We start from the raw sequence: 19844 nt of genomic DNA on the forward strand, positions 1-19844 counted from the left end.
TCCAATCCTCCTGTCAGGACCACTCAATAACAACCCTACTGTGTACAAAACCCAACTGACGATTTAAGTGCTGTATTTATGAAATACAAATCACTACAACGAGACATCATTTCACACAGGAGAATTCAGTAACTGGTGGAAGGTATCTTTTTCCACAGTGTTATAAAACAGAAGCATTTTTGTAAAACACGTGTTAGCTGGATGCTATGCAACAATGTAATGTAATGCAACTTTTTTTAATTCTAAAAGGATAATAAAATAATGAAAATGTAAGGGCTTTTAAATTCTCTCTAATCAAGAGAGAATGAGACACAGAGAGAGTGTGGTGAGTACAGACACAGAGAGAGTGTAGTGAGTACAGACACAGAGAGAGTGTAGTGAGAGTACAGACACATAGAGAGTGTAGTGAGTACAGACACAGAGAGAGTGTAGTGAGTACAGACACAGAGAGTGTAGTGAGTACAGACACAGAGAGTGTAGTGAGTACAGACACAGAGAGAGTGTAGTGAGTACAGACACAGAGAGAGTGTAGTGAGTACAGACACAGAGAGAGTGTAGTGAGTACAGACACAGAGAGAGTGTAGTGAGTACAGACACATAGAGAGTGTAGTGAGTACAGACACAGAGAGAGTGTAGTGAGTACAGACACAGAGAGTGTAGTGAGTACAGACACAGAGAGTGTAGTGAGTACAGACACAGAGAGAGTGTAGTGAGTACAGACACAGAGAGAGTGTAGTGAGTACAGACACATAGAGAGTGTAGTGAGTACAGACACAGAGAGAGTGTAGTGAGTACAGACACAGAGAGTGTAGTGAGTACAGCCCCACAGAGTGTAGTGAGTACAGACACAGAGAGAGTGTAGTGAGTACAGACACAGAGAGTGTGGTGAGTACAGACACAGAGAGAGTGTGGTGAGTACAGACACAGAGAGAGTGTAGTGAGTACAGACACAGAGAGAGTGTGGTGAGTACAGACACAGAGAGAGTGTGGTGAGTACAGACACAGAGATAGTGCAGTGAGTACAGACACAGAGAGAGTGTGGTGAGTACAGACACAGAGAGAGTGTGGTGAGTACAGACACAGAGAGATGGAGAGGCTGACAGACAGAGCTGTGTCTTACCGTCGTCCAGTGTGATGTCCTGCAGGCCGATGGTTCTGAAGGTGGGCTCTCTCTCCTCCGGCTCCTGCTTGATGTTCACACTCTCCCCCTCCGTAGGGAAGGGGCTCTGCTGGGAGACAAGGGGGTGCTGCTGCACGGGGTTGCTGCTGCACGAGCCTGGGGACAGGCTGGACATGACAGGACTGCTGGCCTGGGGACTGTGTGCTGGGGGGCCCAGAGGGCTGCCGGTGGGGGAGGGGGAGGTGGACGACTGGTAGGGCAGGGAGTGGAGCTGGGGGGAGGGTGGCCCGGAATGGGGCGAGGGAACCATGTGGGCTGGAGGGGCACTGGAGGTAGTGGGACAGGAGGCAGACCTCTGGCTGGTGGGGTGGTAGCCCCCCATAGCTCTCTGCAGCTGGGGGGAGGGCTGCATCGGATGGTTGGTGAGGGTGGGTGAGGGTTGGCCCATGGGGTGGTTGGGTGAGGGCACCTGGCTGGGGTTGGGGGGGCAGTGGTAGCCCATGGAGAGCAGGTGAGGGGCAGAGTGAGAGGAGTGGGTCATGGGCTGGCTGTGGGGGGCTGTGGAGATTGGGCTGTGGGGGCTGGAGGCCTGCTGGGAGGAGGTGGATGGGGAGGAGTGGTACACCATACCCAGCCCCATGGGGTGGGGGTGGGAGGCCCCGGGGTCAGACTGCTGCTGGTGGTAAGGCATCCTCTCATAGCTCTGCAGAGCCCCAGTGTTCATGGAAAGGCTGGGCTGGCCATTGTAGGGCAGGTTGGGATTTAGGTTGCTTAGGAGGCCGGGGTGGGTGTGACTCTGCTGCATAGGATGGTGTTGGTAGGAAGGCCTGTTGGGAGGGGCTGGGCCCGGATGGAACGTCATGTGGCAGTCAGCAGGCGTGTGGAGGCCTCGGCCCTGGAGGTGAGGCAGGTGCTGGAAGGTGGGGGAGCCCATGAGGGGGCAGGCAGGCTGCAGAGTATGGAGGCTGGAGCCGGGGCCCGCAGCCAGGCCCCGGGGAGAGCTGGACAGAAGGCCGTCCGGTGGGTGGCCCTGCTCAGGGGAAGGCAGCTGGGTGTGGGTACTGCGGACCAGGCTGGCAGCATGGGCCAGGGGCATGGACATACCAGGCATGGGGGGCACAGCAGGGGGCCCTTCCATCTCTTCTCTGTTGTGCTCTTGCTTCACCAGGACTGGAGACAGTGAGTGAGACTCAGTACAGGAAACCAACACATTGCCATTCACATGATACCAGCATTAATATATTCAAATCTTTCATTGCAGCCATAAATATTTTGGTGACGTATGTGATGATTATGACAACAGAAAATGAAAAACACAAGGCAGTACTCATTTGTTTTACCAAATTCTGGAACATCACAAATAGCCAAATCTCAGAATTAACTTCCCGATCAACATCCACCAAGTCAAAGCATTGTGGTTCACCCAAGTTCAGAATGTATGTGTTAACTAGATTAGAAATCTTTACTTAAACGGAGCACCTTTACAACGGCGCATAGCACAACTCTGCTGTGTACCAATCAGTAACCTATTTCCCAATCTGGTGCTTGTGACCGGGCAGGGTTTTATTTTGACTCAGCTCTGAATCAGAGAGAGGGAGCATATGTTGTTGGGTTTGGGTGCCATCATGTTGACTGCAGTATCGGGAGAAGCAAAATGCCTTCCAGCCATGCTGAAACCAGGAGGAGGACAAACCAGTTCACAGCCCCTAGTACCCCTACTACCTCCCAGGGCCCTCCCTCTGACAGGCATGTTACTGAGAGAATACAGCCAGGAAGACTTGTGTCTGAGGGGGAAGGGACAGAGATACTGTGATAGATTGGGTTAAATGGTGCTTTTATACATGTTTTGGTTTTGAAGGGGAAAGGCACTGCGATATTGTAGAGACAGAAGGGGTCTTCCTAAGCACCTATCCATACTTGGCCAACCCTAATGACAAAGTTTTTCTTGTCTTGACCACCTGAGAACCCTACACATTCTAATCATGACATCCTCCTTAAGGGATCTCAGAAGTTAACTGATGCTCTTTTCTCACAGTTCATCCCTAAACCGGGCCAGCCAGGGCCCTACTACCCACGCACACTAGGTAGCACAGTGTGATTGGTGGGCCGGTGATGCCACAATTAAGCGTGCGGTGTCCGTGGTAACAATAGTGGCGTCTACACTGACAGAGCAGGTTTCCTGTGCTGTGCTCTAATTGGCTGTCCTGGTAGGGTAGCGTGGAAAACAGGAAGCACTTGAAGAGTGGGCGAAGTGCTGCAAACAGAGAGTGGGTGGAGGGGCACATACACATCTAAACGCACTCACACACAATGCTGTGGTAGATATCAGAAATTGCTCACTTGTCATTATATTCCACCAACACAGTTTTCGTTTTGACTAACGTTGATTCGACGTTATTGTTGGAAAACAATAACAATATCAAGTAACTATGCAGGGATTTGACTTAATGAGAAACAGTAGGAAACTGTAGAATCCACGTAAAAAAAAAACAACACATTTTCAGCCTTGGAGAGATTTCATTTTAGACAAACAACACCGTTTGAAATTCCTGTGTGCAATCAAATGTTCCTGGAGATCAGAGATTTGCATACTAAAACTTAAATGCAAATACACATCAGAAATAGACAGCAATAGGGTTTCATGGTGCTTTACATAACAGTTGGCGGGTGCACATGTAACTGTTAGTGGAGGTGCCCCTTCTTTAACCACAGCTATGCAAACTGGGAGGGAAAGTTCACAGCTCTCCAAAACCGGGTTAGTTAGCTAAGCCCAAAAGCAGGATCCTCGGCAGTGTGTGTATGTTTGTATGCGTGTGCTGCTGCTTTCCATGGCTGTATCTGCTTTCTGTCAATCCCCCTGAGAGGTCAACAGAGGAGTGACAAGCAGGTTTCAACGTGACTCCACATGATCCTGTTCCAGTATGTCTTTACAACACTCCAACTGCCACACATACCACACAACTGCTACATCATATACATGTGGTTGATGAGATGTTAGCTAAACACCACGTGTTGCCAGATCTAATCATCTGCAGTGGAACACAACCGCCAGTGATTCTAAAGACTTGCAATTCAAGCACTATGATTGGTGTAGAATGTAGATCCTCCTACCTGACAGGTAAGTGAAGCGTTGTGATTGGCTCCTTTTCCGTTTGCCGTTACACACGTAGAACTGCACCTGAACAGCCGAGGTCACGGTCTTACTGTGGTAGGGAGGGACCTCCACTACGACGCTCGACTGGGAGAAGGATCCAACACAGTCAACGTTTCCACTTTTCACAGACATTCACATTAGTTAGGATACTTTAGTAATAATGAATGAATAATGCTACATCAATATAACAGCTGTAAAAATATAGCCTAATGATACAGAATAATATACATCATGTTTGTAACAGCTAAGCTACAGAGAGGTGTAGAAAGCTTGTGTTCTACTTACTCCTTGACTTTTCTCACGGATGATTTTCGCCTCCACTTCCCACTGGGGTCGTCCATCTAAAACGACAAAAAGAGAGAGAGAAGACATGACAGATGAGTAAAACACATTGTAGGACTCCATTTTGACAGACGGCAAGATCACAGCATTCCCACTCCAGGCTGGGCCTGGCGAGAGACAATGCATTCGGCCCGTTGTCTGCTTTTCAAATTATGTGTGAATTAATGAATAAATGGCAGAATGGCACCCATAGGGATTCAGCATAGAGTCAACCCACCTCCTCCTCCTCCACAAACAGATGGAGTCAACAGACACATTTGACACGAAGGACTCCATCAAATCCTCCCCTAATTGAATTGCCAGCTCTTGGACTAATTCCTATGTCAATGTGAATCTGGGAGGAAGTGAATTATAGTATCTGTCAAATAGTTTTCAAATAGAAAACCAAGACCATTAAATCTAAAGATCATACAGTAATGCTGAGTTGAATAAGTCAAGTAGCTCAATGCACCTGACATGCAATACACTCCGGCCAAAGAACCTAATTATGAAGACAATCTATGATCATTGCACTATATTTCAGACCCATCTTTAAGTCTTGTCTAATATATCTTCTGGGTTACTTTCTATTTTCCTAATGATCATCATGTCAGTGTAAGACTCCCTGCCCCAGCAGACATGGCTCAATATGAACCACAGAAAAACTTCGGAAAGCAGAGGGATTTCAATTGGTTCTGGCTGGGGGACCAGAAACATCTCAATGATGTCATCTTCATGGACACAAAAACTCTGTGGAGAGTATTTTTTACAGCTATTAAAAAGTAATCAAAGTCTAAATATCCTGCTGTTTGTCTTGCCTGGTTAACATTATGGAGAGACGAGTGGAATAACTCTATTTATTTAAAATCCCTGCCTCCCTCCGCCAGTCGGTCCACCACGCGCTAGGCTACGTTGCACTGCCAGAGTTCTGGCTGGCTTAGGAAAGGAAACATCCCCTTATTTTCCAGTTTTCCTCCTACAGATCTAATGATCTGGCCAGACATCTTAGGCATCCAGCCATTCAGAAAAACAGTTGAGAGAATTATAACGGGCTGCTGCGGTTAAGGAGAAGTTACGATCATCACAACTACTAAATCAGATATGTATTCAGCTACTACTGCACAACTACTGCAGTCACGTAAGTAGCTACAACTTTTTTTAAATGGCATGATGCCACACTAACTTGCAATTAAAAATGGGTCTGTTTCATGCTGTTCATAACATATGGATCTGATTACATCTGACTGCACCTGTGTTACTTCTCCACTTAACCAAAGGGCTTCCCCAAAACAATCTGCCCTAATGCCTGCTGAAAGACTCCCCATCGTTACAATGGGATCTTATAGCTGTACTGTAGTTATAGGCTAAGTCCTGTACATCTACAGTATTCTGCTTTTCTTTCCAAACGCTTCCCCTTCTAATAGCCATCTATAGTAGATGGCCCTTCTCTGATCTCCTCTTAACTGATAACTGTTCAGAGAGATAACATACTACTTTAGTTAGGAAGACCCTTGATCTCATCCTAACAGAGGCAGATGACAGTCTTTGCCCCAGTAATCCTGTGGTGCATTAGACTCTTCTATAGAGCTCAGTGGAGATTCCACCGTCCCACAGAATGAAACAGAACAGGTTTATGACATAAGCCACTTTAGGCTATTGTATCTCTACTGGAAGGTTCCTTCTCTTTTTGTGAAAGGGGGGCTCTAGCTAATCCTCTATGTATCTGAGTCAGCTTTCTAGTAATGCCTGAATAATGACCTTGAGTGCCTTAGCTCTGTCTGACTTCAGAATACTGAGTGTATTTCTGCAGCACATGTTGACATTCAATAGGCAGGAGAGAGGAGGGAGAGGGCCCCACATGTTCTGCCACCATCCTCCGCCCACCACTAAACAAGCTCCAACAGGAACCTACCCGATGACGGAGAGAAAACATATCCATCCACCCCTCCCTCTCAGAGAAAAAACATGTTCTATATACACCCCTTTCTCAGAGAGTTAAAAACACATCCATGTGTTATGATATCTACCAAAACAATGAGGGCTATTCAGACAGCTAGAATAACTGTAGCTTGTAGACCTTTTGTATGGAAGAAAGGAAAAACACTGATGCCTGGTGTGTTAAATGCAATTTCAATTCAACCACAGTTTTTTTCACATCATTCTCCACTCGCCTTCTGCCCTCATCAAGGCCCTACAGTAGTCGTACAGTATAGTCAGTCAGTAGAGTCAGTCAGTAGTCAGTCAGTACAGTAGAGTCAGTAATCCAATATAGTCAGTACAGTACAGTCAGTAGAGTACAGTCAGTCAGTAAGCCAGTATAGTCAGTACAGTACAGTCAGTCAGTAAGCCAGTAGAGTCAGTAGGCCAAAATAGTCTGTCAGTATAGTCAGTACAGTCAGTCAATAAGCCAGTATAGTTAGTACAGTACAGTACAGTGCAGTCAGTCAGTAAGCCAGTAGAGTCAGTAAGTCAGTGTAGTCAGTACAGTCAGTCAGTAAGCCAGTATAGTCAGTACAGTACAGTCAGTCAGTAAGCAGTAGAGTCAGTAAGCCAGTATAGTCAGTACAGTACAGTCAGTCAGTAAGCCAGTAGAGTCAGAAGGCCAAAATAGTCTGTCAGTATACAGTGCCTTGCGAAAGTATTCGGCCCCCTTGAACTTTGCGACCTTTTGCCACATTTCAGGCTTCAAACATAAAGATATAAAACTGTATTTTTTTGTGAAGAATCAACAACAAGTGGGACACAATCATGAAGTGGAACGACATTTATTGGATATTTCAAACTTTTTTAACAAATCAAAAACTGAAAAATTGGGCGTGCAAAATTATTCAGCCCCTTAAGTTAATACTTTGTAGCGCCACCTTTTGCTGCGATTACAGCTGTAAGTCGCTTGGGGTATGTCTCTATCAGTTTTGCACATCGAGAGACTGAATTTTTTTTCCCATTCCTCCTTGCAAAACAGCTCGAGCTCAGTGATGTTGGATGGAGAGCATTTGTGAACAGCAGTTTTCAGTTCTTTCCACAGATTCTCGATTGGATTCAGGTCTGGACTTTGACTTGGCCATTCTAACACCTGGATATGTTTATTTTTGAACCATTCCATTGTAGATTTTGCTTTATGTTTTGGATCATTGTCTTGTTGGAAGACAAATCTCCGTCCCAGTCTCAGGTCTTTTGCAGACTCCATCAGGTTTTCTTCCAGAATAGTCCTGTATTTGGCTCCATCCATCTTCCCATCAATTGTAACCATCTTCCCTGTCCCTGCTGAAGAAAAGCAGGCCCAAACCATGATGCTGCCACCACCATGTTTGACAGTGGGGATGGTGTGTTCAGCTGTGTTGCTTTTACGCCAAACATAACGTTTTGCATTGTTGCCAAAAAGTTCAATTTTGGTTTCATCTGACCAGAGCACCTTCTTCCACATGTTTGGTGTGTCTCCCAGGTGGCTTGTGGCAAACTATAAACAACACTTTTTACGGACATCTTAAAGAAATGGCTTTCTTCTTGCCACTCTTCCATAAAGGCCAGATTTGTGCAATATACGACTGATTGTTGTCCTATGGACAGAGTCTCCCACCTCAGCTGTAGATCTCTGCAGTTCATCCAGAGTGATCATGGGCCTCTTGGCTGCATCTCTGATCAGTCTTCTCCTTGTATGAGCTGAAAGTTTAGAGGGACGGCCAGGTCTTGGTAGATTTGCAGTGGTCTGATACTCCTTCCATTTCAATATTATCGCTTGTACAGTGCTCCTTGGGATGTTTAAAGCTTGGGAAATCTTTTTGTATCCAAATCCGGCTTTAAACTTCTTCACAACAGTATCTCGGACCTGCCTGGTGTGTTCCTTGTTCTTCATGATGCTCTCTGCGCTTTTAACGGACCTCTGAGACTATCACAGTGCAGGTGCATTTATACGGAGACTTGATTACACACAGGTGGATTGTATTTATCATCATTAGTCATTTAGGTCAACATTGGATCATTCAGAGATCCTCACTGAACTTCTGGAGAGAGTTTGCTGCACTGAAAGTAAAGGGGCTGAATAATTTTGCACGCCCAATTTTTCAGTTTTTGATTTGTTAAAAAAGTTTGAAATATCCAATAAATGTCGTTCCACTTCATGATTGTGTCCCACTTGTTGTTGATTCTTCACAAAAAAATACAGTTTTATATCTTTATGTTTGAAGCCTGAAATGTGGCAAAAGGTCGCAAAGTTCAAGGGGGCCGAATACTTTCGCAAGGCACTGTAGTCAGTACAGTCAGTCAGTAAGCCAGTACGCCAGTATAGTCAGTACAGTCAGTCAGTAAGCCAGTAAGCCAGTATAGTCAGTACAGTACAGTCAGTCAGTCAGTAAGCCAGTATAGTTAGTACAGTACAGTTCAGTACAGTGCAGTCAGTCAGTCAGTAAGCCAGTAGAGTCAGTAAGCCAGCGTAGTCAGTACAGTCAGTCAGTACGCCAGTATAGTCAGTAAGCCAGTAGAGCCAGTAAGCCAGTATAGTCAGCACAGTACAGTAAAGTACAGTCAGTCAGTCAGTAAGCCAGTATAGTTAGTACAGTCAGTCAGTAAGCCAGTAGAGTCAGTAAGCCAGTGTAGTCAGTACAGTACAGTCAGTCAGTAAGTCAGTAGAGCCAGTATAGTCAGTACAGTACAGTCAGTCAGTAAGCCAGAACAGTACAGTCAGTCAGTAAGCCAATAAGCCAAAATAGTCAGTCAGTATAGTCAGTACAGTCAGTCAGTAAGCCAGTATAGTCAGTAAGCCAGTATAGTTAGTACAGTACAGTACAGTACAGTACAGTCAGTAAGCCAGTAGAGTCAGTAAGCCAGTGTAGTCAGTACAGTACAGTCAGTCAGTAAGCCAGTAGAGTCGGTAGGCAAAAATAGTCAGTCAGTATAGTCAGTACAGTCAGTCAGTAAGCCAGTATAGTCAGTACAGTACAGTCAGTCAGTAAGCCAGTAGAGTCGGTAGGCAAAAATAGTCAGTCAGTATAGTCAGTACAGTACAGTCAGTCAGTAAGCCAATATAGTCAGTACAGTACAGTCAGTCAGTAAGCCAGTAGAGTCAGTAAGCCAGTAGAATTCAGTAGGACAAAATAGTACAGTCAGCCAGTAAGCCAGTAGTCAGTACAGTCAGTCAGTAAGCCAGTAGGCCAAAATAGTCAGTCAGTAAAGTCAGTACAGTCAGTCAGTAAGCCAGTATAGTCAGTACAGTACAGTCAGTCAGTAAGCCAGTGGAGTCAGTAGGCAAAAATAGTCAGTCAGTATAGTCAGTACAGTACAGTCAGTCAGTAAGCCAATATAGTCAGTGCAGTACAGTCAGTATAGTCAGTCAGTATAGTCAGTCATTCCATCTAGGGGTCCTTTTCCTCTGTTTGATGAGGTTCACTCTGGTCAAATAATATACTTTTGTTGCATTTTTCATATTCCCCTTCCTCTGAGCCAAACTGCTCCCTCCCTCCCCCAGAGCAGGTAATACAGTGATAGAAGTCAGCATGAAGCCAATGCATGTGATCCTGTTTCATCTGGACAGAGGGAAAGGACCTTTCTGCTTTTCCTAGCATTAGGAGGTGATGAGCGAACGAGCCAAAGACCAGACCTCACACTGACAGACCTGCTGTAGCCAGATGGATCAGAGTTCGCCTGCCTGCATCATTATGGCTCCCCTTCCTCTACTACCTCTCTCACTCCTCCCCTATCTGCAGTGCAGTCCAGTCCATTGACATAACTAACTGAAGCCCACAAAGAACTGGTAAACTGGATGAACACACACAACCAACTCACTAAAAGTCCTCCATTACTGCTAGTAATAAAAACATAATATGGTCATTTAGCAAACATTTATTTTCAAAGTGACTTTTGTCATCTTAAAAATGGGAATTAACAACTCAAGAAGAGAGTCCAGTAGAGATTCCATAAATCGTATTTAGGAGCAGCGCACCGCCACTGCATTTATTTGTATGCCCCAGGAAGTCCCCATCCAACCCCCCCATCCAACCCCCCCAGTAAGACCCCATCCACCACACCCCGCACGAAGTCCCCATCCTACCCCCCTAGGAAGACTCCACGCATGAAGTCCCCGCGCAGGAAGACTCCACCCTGAAGTCCTCACCCTACCCCCCACATGAAGTCCTCACCCTACCCCCCCAGGAAGACCCCATACACCACACCCCGCATGAAGTCCTCACCCTACACCCCGCATGAAGTCCCCACCCTACCCCCCCATCCAACCCCCCCAGGAAGACCCCATCCACCACACCCCGCACGAAGTCCCCATCCTACCCCCCTAGGAAGACTCCACGCATGAAGTCCCCATCCTGCAGGATGACTCCACCCCGCATGAAGTCCCCATCCAACCCCCCCATCCAACCCCCCCAGGAAGACCCCATCCACCACACCCCGCACGAAGTCCCCATCCTACCCCCCTAGGAAGACTCCACGCATGAAGTCCCCGCGCAGGAAGACTCCACCCTGAAGTCCTCACCCTACCCCCCACATGAAGTCCTCACCCTACCCCCCCAGGAAGACCCCATACACCACACCCCGCATGAAGTCCTCACCCTACACCCCGCATGAAGTCCCCACCCTACCCCCCCGCATGAAGTCCCCCCCCTACCCCCCCTGCATGTTGTCCCCATCCTACTCCCCCAGGAAGACCCCATCCACCACACTCCGCATGAAGTCCCCACCCTACCCCCCCGCATGAAGTCCCCACCCTACCCCCCCTGCATGTTGTCCCCATCCTACTCCCCCAGGACCCCATCCACCACACCCCAGATGAAGTCCTCACCCTACCCCCTGCAGGAAGACCCCCCCAACATTGCTGAAAAACATTCTAGGGGAAACACTGACTATACATTACCTAACTAACCACAATAAACTTGTCTTTCACGCTCAACGTGATTCCACTGTTTATGGAAGGAGAAGGTGGAAAACTCTGTCATTACTACTCTCTTCCTCTCCTCTCTTTATTCCATCCCTCCATCCGCTCCCTCCAATCAGGCATGTTCTGCAATAAGCGTCTGGATTAGCCTTGATGAGGGACAATTTACACAAACCAGATCATCATTATCTCTCTCTTTCCCCCATGATGAGACACATCATGTCTGCAGGGCCCAAGTTTCCTCCACTCCACTCCTAGGGTAAAGGTTTCCACTCAATTTCTCAAAATAATGTATCTTAGTCAATAAGTAACAGCCCCCTTGACTCTCCTCCGTGTTTGAACTTGATTCAGTTTGGCCTCTTTCACAAAGCTATGGTGGGCAGGCAGGGACTGGTTCACAGAACGCTGTCACCCTTTCACAGTTTCCATCCTGGAGCCCGCCCATACTTGTGTTTTATTATTGAAAGAGTTAAAGGAGGGAGAGTCTAAATAGTGGGCTGTAGTACGTTAAGTTCAACCCAATGAAGAGGTACAGTATGAGCAGAAGGACCGACCACACTCAGAGACTCTCTCTTATTAAGTTAATACACTAAACAGGTCAGGGCATGGCTAAATATTAACACGGATAAGGACTAGAGAGAGACTGAGGAGTCAGGTGTAAGCAGTAGATTGTACTGTGTGAGTGTGTGATAACCTGTGTGTCAGTCAGTAGCAGTAGTCAGATATGCTACCCATCGATCTCTTGGAACGGACAGATAAGATCAGAAAAAGAGACTGAGATCCATTTTAGTGGCTCTTGCTTTTGAGCTTGTGTGTATTATAACTCATAACTCAGTAGTAACATTCCATGGATGACAGAAAAATACATGTGCCTTAAATAGTAGAGCAGTGCTAGTGGGCGGGATAGCAGCATGGTGTGGAACGCACCCCAGGGCTGTAGGAGGCATGGGACTGTTCTTTTTCCAGGTGTTTCTATCTAGTTGGGTCTGACTCTTCCTCCGCAGTCAGTAAATCAGCTATTGGAACCTGTTTGAACTCTGTGTTGCAAGAGGTGATTGGTGATGGTGACGTTCTATCTAGAGGATGTTGAGAAGGGTCCTTACACTCCCGCTGTTTTCTACACAACAATGGTTACGCTAAGCTGGAGCTACAGTACCTAAAGTAACCCAGATCTTGGGTCAACTCACTGGATCCAAACTACAGAGTATTTGCTACTGTTTCATTTGGATGAACCAAACAGTATATATCTGATATAAAACCATTGTAGGCAAGAGGACAATCTAAAAATAATCTCTCCTGATCCGTTGGACTGTTCGACCATGTGAATTATGAGTCAGCTTGTGGGTCAACAATATTTTATTTAACTTTTATTTTAACAGGGAAACACCATCGAGACCAACGTCTCGTTCACAAGGGACCCCTGCATACTGTATACACAATTTACAAAATAAAGTCAAGTACAATATAATACAAATAATCAAGAAAAACAATCACATTCCTCAGCAAGGATGTCCCTAAGGATCTCCCCCCTGTGTGTGAGACGCTGTGTGTACAAGTCTCTTACCAGGGCCCTTCTCCAGGAATATGACCTTTGATTCGGGGAAGAAGTTGGATCCTGTGATGACCATCTCCTCTCCCCCGCTGACCAGACAGCCGGTCAGACTGGCCTTCTCTACCTGGGGAAGCTCCTGGGCCGAACGCTGGGCTGGGAGGATAGAGGAGAAGAGAGGGGTTTACATAGGCAGCAATGTACATATGAGAGAGATAGAAAGAGAGAGAAAAAGAGAGATGAGGGGGTAAAGCGAGAGAAAAGGGCAGTATGTACAGTTGAAGTTGGAAGTTTACATACACCTTAGCCAAATACAATTAAACTCAGTTTTTCCACAACTCCTGGCATTTAATCCTAGTAAAAATTCCCTGTCTTAGGTCAGTTAGGATCACCACTTTATTTTAAGAATGTGAAATGTCAGAACAATAGTAGAGATAATTATTTATTTCAGCTTCTATTTCTTTCATCACATTTCCAGTGGCTCAGAAGTTAACATACACTCAATTAGTATTTGGTAGCATTGCCTTTAAATTGTTTAACTTGGGTCAAACGTTTCGGGTAGCCTTCCACAAGCTTCCCACAATAAGTTGGGTGAATTTTGGCCCATTCCTCCTGACAGAGCTGGTGTAACTGAGTCAGGTTTGTAGGATCCTTGCTTGCACACGCTTTTTCAGTTCTGCCCACAAATTTTCTATAGTGTTGAGGTCAGGGCTCTGTGATGGCCTCTCCAATACCTTGACTTCGTTGTCCTTAAGCCATTTTGCCACAACTTTGGAAGTATGCTTGGGGTCATTGTCCATTTGGAAGACGCATTTGCGACCAAGCTTTAACTTCCTGACTGATGTCTTGAGATTTTGCTTCAATATATCCACATAATTGTTCTTCCTCATGATGCCATCTATTTTGTGAAGTGCACCAGTCCCTCCTGCAGCAAAGCACCCCCACAACATGACGCTGCCACCCCTGTGCTTCACGGTTGGGATGGTGTTCTTCGGCTTGCAAGTCTCCCCCGTTTTCCTCCAAACATAACAATGGTCATTATGGCCAAACAGTTCTATTTTTGTTTCATCAGACCAGAGGACATTTCTCCAAAAAGTACAATCTTTGTCCCCATGTGCAGTTGCAAACCGGCTTCTTCCTTGCTGAGCAGTCTTTTAGGTTATGTTGATATAGGACTCGTTTTACTGTGGATATAGATACTTTTGTACCTATTTCTTCCAGCATTTTCACGTCCTTTGCGGTTGTTCTCGGATTGATTTGCACTTTTCGCACCAAAGTACGTTCATCTCTAGGGTCTCTAGCGGTATGACGGCTGGCTGCGTGGTCCCACAGTGTTTATACTTGTGTACTATTGTTTGTACAGATGAACGTGGTACCTTCAGGCGTTTGGAAATTGCTCCCAAGGATGAACCAGACTTGTGGAGGTCAAAAAAAAAATTCAGAGGTCTTGGCTGATTTCTTTTGATTTTCCCATGATGTCAAGCAAAGAGGCACTGAGTTTGAAGGTAGGCCTTGAAATACATCCACAGGTCCACTTCCAATTGACTAAAATGATGTCAATTAGCCTATCAGGAGCTTCTAAAGCCATGACATCATAAACTTCCGACTTCAACTGCATGTACAATGGGGCAAAAAAGTATTTAGTCAGCCACCAATTGTGCAAGTTCTCCCACTTAAAAAGATGAGAGAGGCTTGTAATTTTCATCATAGGTACACTTCAACTATGACAGACAAAATGAGAAAAAAAAATCCAGAAAATCACATTGTAGGATTTTTTATTAATTTATTTGCAAATGATGGTGGAAAATAAGTATTTGGTGTCCTTTGACAGCTCTTTGGTCTTGGCCATAGTGGAGTTTGGAGTGTGACTGTTTGAGGTTGTGGACAGGTGTCTTTTATACTGATAACAAGTTCAAACAGGTGCCATTAATACAGGTAACGAGTGGAGGACAGAGGAGCCTCTTAAAGAAGAAGTTACAGGTCTGTGAGAGCCAGAAATCTTGCTTGTTTGTAGGTGACCAAATACTTATCTTCCACCATTATTTGCAGATAAATGTATGTATGTATGTATGTATGTATGTATGTATGTATGTATGTATGTATGTATGTGTGTGTGTGTATGTATGTATGTATGTATGTATGTGCGTATGTGCGTGTATGTATGTATGTATGTATGTATGTGTGTGTGTGTGTGTGTGTGTGTGTGTGTGTGTGTGTGTGTGTGTATGTGTGTATGTATGTATGTGCGTATGTGAATGTATGTATGTATGTATGTATGTATGTATGTACAGTGCCTTGCGAAAGTATTCGGCCCCCTTGAACTTTGCGACCTTTTGCCACATTTCAGGCTTCAAACCTAAAAATATAAAACTTTATTTTTTTGTGAAGAATCAACAACAAGTGGGACACAATCATGAAGTGGAAAACCTGATGGAGTCTGCAAAAGACCTGAGACTGGGACGGAGATTTGTCTTCCAACAAGACAATGATCCAAAACATAAAGCAAAATCTACAATGGAATGGTTCAAAAATAAACATATCCAGGTGTTAGAATGGCCAAGTCAAAGTCCAGACCTGAATCCAATCGAGAATCTGTGGAAAGAACTGAAAACTGCTGTTCACAAATGCTCTCCATCCAACCTCACTGAGCTCGAGCTGTTTTGCAAGGAGGAATGGGAAAAAATGTCAGTCTCTCGATGTGCAAAACTGATAGAGACATACCCCAAGCGACTTACAGCTGTAATCGCAGCAAAAGGTGGCGCTACAAAGTATTAACTTAAGGGGGCTGAATAATTTTGCACGCCCAATTTTTCAGTTTTTGATTTGTTAAAAAAGTTTGAAATATCCAATAAATGTCGTTCCACTTCATGATTGTGTCCCACTTGTTGTTGATTCTTCACAAAAAAATACAGTTTTATATCTTTATGTTTGAAGCCTGAAATGTGGCAAAAGGTCGCAAAGTTCAAGGGGGCCGAATACTTTCGCAAGGCACTGTATGTGTGTGTGTGTGTGTGTGTGTATGTATGTATGTATGTGCGTATGTATGTATGTATGTATGTGTGTGTGTGTGTGTGTGTGTGTGTGTGTGTGTGCATCTGAACAGGATCTGGATACTCACAACACTCCACGGGGATGGATGCAGCCTGTAGAGAGAGAACCTTCCCATTGGGCTGGGGAATGTGAACACGAAACACCACTCGCACACGCGTGTTCTTCCGCCCGATATCAGTCTCCCCCTTACGCAGCTCAATGTCTGAGTTCCGCAGCTTCAGGATGCCAGCACAGTCAATACTGCAAGAGAGATAGGGAGGGGAGCTAAGCAACACCCCCCGATTGGGTATCAATTAAGCAAAAAAGGCTGAATTAAAAAAAAAAAAAATGTTTACCTTTATTTAACTAGGCAAGTCAGTTAAGAACAAATTCTTATTTTCAATGACGGCCTAGGAACAGTGGGTTAACTGCCTGTTCAAGGGCAGAACGACAGCTCAGGGGGTTTGAACTTGAAACCTTTCGGTTACTAGTCCAACGCTCTAACCACTAGGCTACCCTGCCGCCCCGAATAAATTCCATAATAAACCTTTGCCATCATATTGTGAAAAAATATCCATCTGAGTCAAATTACAATGTGTAAATGCTATAAATATGATTTATTAATGCTACAGCTATGAGGGAAACACCAGATCTAAGACAAAACATATTGGAAAACCAGATCCTTTGAAATAAAAGCCTAAATATATACTGTGGTCAATGTAGATCCCTATAAGGAAATAAAGTGTATTGAAAGCATATTCTGCTTGGTGGGAAATTCTCATATTTTCCTGCTGAACTTAACCCTCCTGTTAGTTTGAATTAAAACAAATAAAATCCCTACCGTATGTATGTATGTATGTATGTATGCGTGTGTGTGTGTGTGTGTGTGTGTGTCTGTCTGTCTGTCTGGATATTACGATCCTGTTTGATCATAAACTGTTATTTTTACACTTTCAAGGTCTTCCTCTGTGCTAGGAGGTAGCACTCATAATTCAACTGAGTAATGTAATCCTTGAGCAACCATGACACCCACCTGGCAGACATATTGTTTTCGGGAAGCAGAGGAATCTCGAGAACTTTGGTGCTGGAGATGATGATCTCCTGGCTGGCAGTGGCCACCGTTTTCCCAGTGATCCGATGCACCTGGTAGAAGGCGTGAGGTCTGAGGTAGCGGTCGTCTGCCGTGCCGATGAACATCTGTAGGTTGACAGGCTTCTCGTTGTAGCCCATCAGCTGAGACAAGGCAGGGACATGGAGGGAAGGGGGGAGAAAAAAAACATGAGTGTGTAGATAGAGTCCATACGAGCATCGCACTTCATGGACAATCTGCACATTTCCTTTACTTCCCAATGCCACTTCTCTCTTTTCTGGAGGCAGTCTAGCCTAAATGTCAGCTTCAAACGTTCAAGTGAAAACCCCAGTCAGTCAGGAATTTCTGGCAGGATCTCTGGATATTCATCTGGATCCCTCTACTTGGCCTCCAACCAGGTCAACACACACACACACACACACACACACACACACACACACACACAGGCACACACACGCACACACAGGCACACACACACACACAGGCACACACACAGGCACTCGCGCACACACACAGGCACACACACAATCCCTTCTATCCCTTCTACAGAGGAACCACCAACTCAGACCTTAGCCCAGTATTTTCCGAGACAAACCCCCAACAAGTCGGAGCTACCCAAAAAGACCAAGACAAAAAACGAGGAGACACATTTTCAAAACACGAGAGAGAAAGGAGAAATAGATGTTTTCACTCCATTTTAATTTTTATCTTGAAAGACATTCTTTGGTGCACCACAGTACTGGAAACAAATGGCTACAACTTTACTGAATGGAGTGCAAACTTGGAAAAACAAGTCACCACGGATATGATCTTCAACTCATTCTGTGTGGTCTATCGTGCACCTTTTAAAGAACTTTTTATTGGTGAAGCTGCGGTTTTGGGTTCTAGACTAAACCTGTCAGTGAAATTGCCAACCAACGCCCATGACCCTGATCCAGCTGTGGTGCCAGTGCCAGCTTGGCCTGAGTCCTGGGCAGCCTGTGCAGCTGCTCTCTCCTTCTTGGTTCTTTCAGGAGCCAAAATGGCCATCAGCCTGCCATGCAGGTGAGAGGCCCTCCCCTCCATCCACTCCTCAGAGGGACAGAGAAAACACCGACAACACAATCCCACTACTGTTAGTAATGTTGTGCTTGGCAGGGGCCGTGACGGCAGGATGGCACCCCCTCCACCCACCACCCCCCCGTACCCACCTCCCCGACCCAGCCAAGCCACATCCAACCCCTGGCTCCACTGCAGCTGGAGGGTTACCCCTGCTCCCCACCCTGCGTCACACACCGGCGTTCCCGTTTGGGGAAAGAGAGAAAAAGGTTAGGTGTGGAAGGAGAAAAAAAGAGAAAAGAAAGGAGGGGGGTTTGAGGGTGGGAGTTGTCATTATGCAGTCCACAGACCAACAGCAGCCAAAACAGTGAAATTATGGTCTGGGTGGAAACAAGTGGACCTGAGAAAAACACCAACCACCAAAAATCACATGCCGCTAGGTTTCAAAATATTTACTTTCTCTGAAACCAATTATTGGACATCCTTTTCCTTTCCAGCTCCGACTGAAAGCTTGACTGTGGTGGTGTGTGCTCACTTAGGGGGGAGAGATCCTATGAGCCACTCCATTATTGAATTTTCAGACTATTTTCTCTCTGACTAAAACCCATAGATGGGACCCAGCGGGGTCAAAATAGAGGTATGGGGGCCTGTTGGGGTCAGACAGAGTCAGTGGAAACGATGTGTTATGTTTAGTGGTCTTTGAGAGAAGACGAATCCCCTGGGTATCATACAGGGTGGTAAAGACCTCTACACCTCTACTACAATAACGCTGAAGACAGGAGCAGGGTTCTAGGAGCATAAAGCCTCAGTGTTCTGAATAGGGGTAGTGAGGTGAGGTAGCCGGGACACACAGTCTTCAAGACGATGCTGGTCAGGGGCTTTGTTTACTCAGTGAACCCTAACCCAACCCCTCTCCCTGACCTCTAACCTCTGTGTGTTTGTGTTTGTGTGTGAGTGAGAGAGAAAGGGGGCAGGGTTTTTGATGACCTGGCTCCTCATAGGCCTAGTTACAGGTTACAAGGCCCGGCTGGTCTGGTCTGGCTGGTTAATTCATCTTCAGGGTAGCTGGCAAAAAAATTAAAAAGCAGGCCCAGCAGCTGCCCACTGCAGCCCTGCCAGGCTCAACTCAACCAGGTTAGGTCATTCTCCTCTCTGCTTTGCAGCTCCGCCTATTTATACAGGCAGGCACATCTAGGAAAGCACCAGCAACACATGGAGACCTTTAGAGTATGGGTGATGAGACCTGTTCTGTTCCATTTGGACTTCATTCTTGATTCTTAACCTTTCAACACACAGCAGACACATTACAGCTGAGCAGTAGGCCTACTTCCATTTGTACTGGACAATTTGTCTCAGTTAGAATTTCCAGTTCCGCAATGCATTGTTCATGCTGAAGTACTGGGTGCTTACTAATCAAATGCAGCCACTGCTTTAATGAACAAAAACCAAAGCATTTTGATATTGCATGCATTAAAACAATGGAGTAAAGAGCACCTGGCAGAGGGGCACACACAGGCTTAGGATAGAACTTAGTGACAGGGAAAGTCCCCTGAAATCATTCCTAGCTGGATGTCTTGGAAGTGTGTGTGCCCTCTAAGCCTGCTCCTGTTGGACCTACGGGCTACAGGCTGATACCTAGGAGACAATCTGACTCCTCCCTGACTA

General features: G+C 45.7%; 1 protein-coding gene across 5 annotated transcripts in view; it reads right to left on the reverse strand.

Annotated features, from left to right (window-relative positions):
• nfatc3a (nuclear factor of activated T cells 3a) overlaps positions 1–19844 on the reverse strand; it is a 91581-nt gene that overhangs the window by 16126 nt on the left and 55611 nt on the right. For 3 of the 5 annotated variants that reach the window (XM_090238919.1, XM_021607746.3, XM_021607748.3), the window contains exons 4-9: positions 17085–17284; positions 16140–16336; positions 13037–13177; positions 4560–4615; positions 4232–4358; positions 1121–2290 (exon numbers count right to left, since the gene is read on the reverse strand). In XM_090238919.1, coding sequence (XP_090095045.1) covers positions 1121–2290; positions 4232–4358; positions 4560–4615; positions 13037–13177; positions 16140–16336; positions 17085–17284 — 1891 coding nt within the window. The remainder of the gene's footprint in view (positions 1–1120; positions 2291–4231; positions 4359–4559; positions 4616–13036; positions 13178–16139; positions 16337–17084; positions 17285–19844) is intronic. The other 2 variants (XM_021607747.3, XM_090238920.1) reach the window with 1 other exon arrangement.

This window comes from Oncorhynchus mykiss, chromosome 6 (genome assembly GCF_057628025.1).
Source record: "Oncorhynchus mykiss isolate SJ-2025 chromosome 6, ASM5762802v1, whole genome shotgun sequence".
NCBI lineage: Eukaryota > Metazoa > Chordata > Actinopteri > Salmoniformes > Salmonidae > Oncorhynchus > Oncorhynchus mykiss.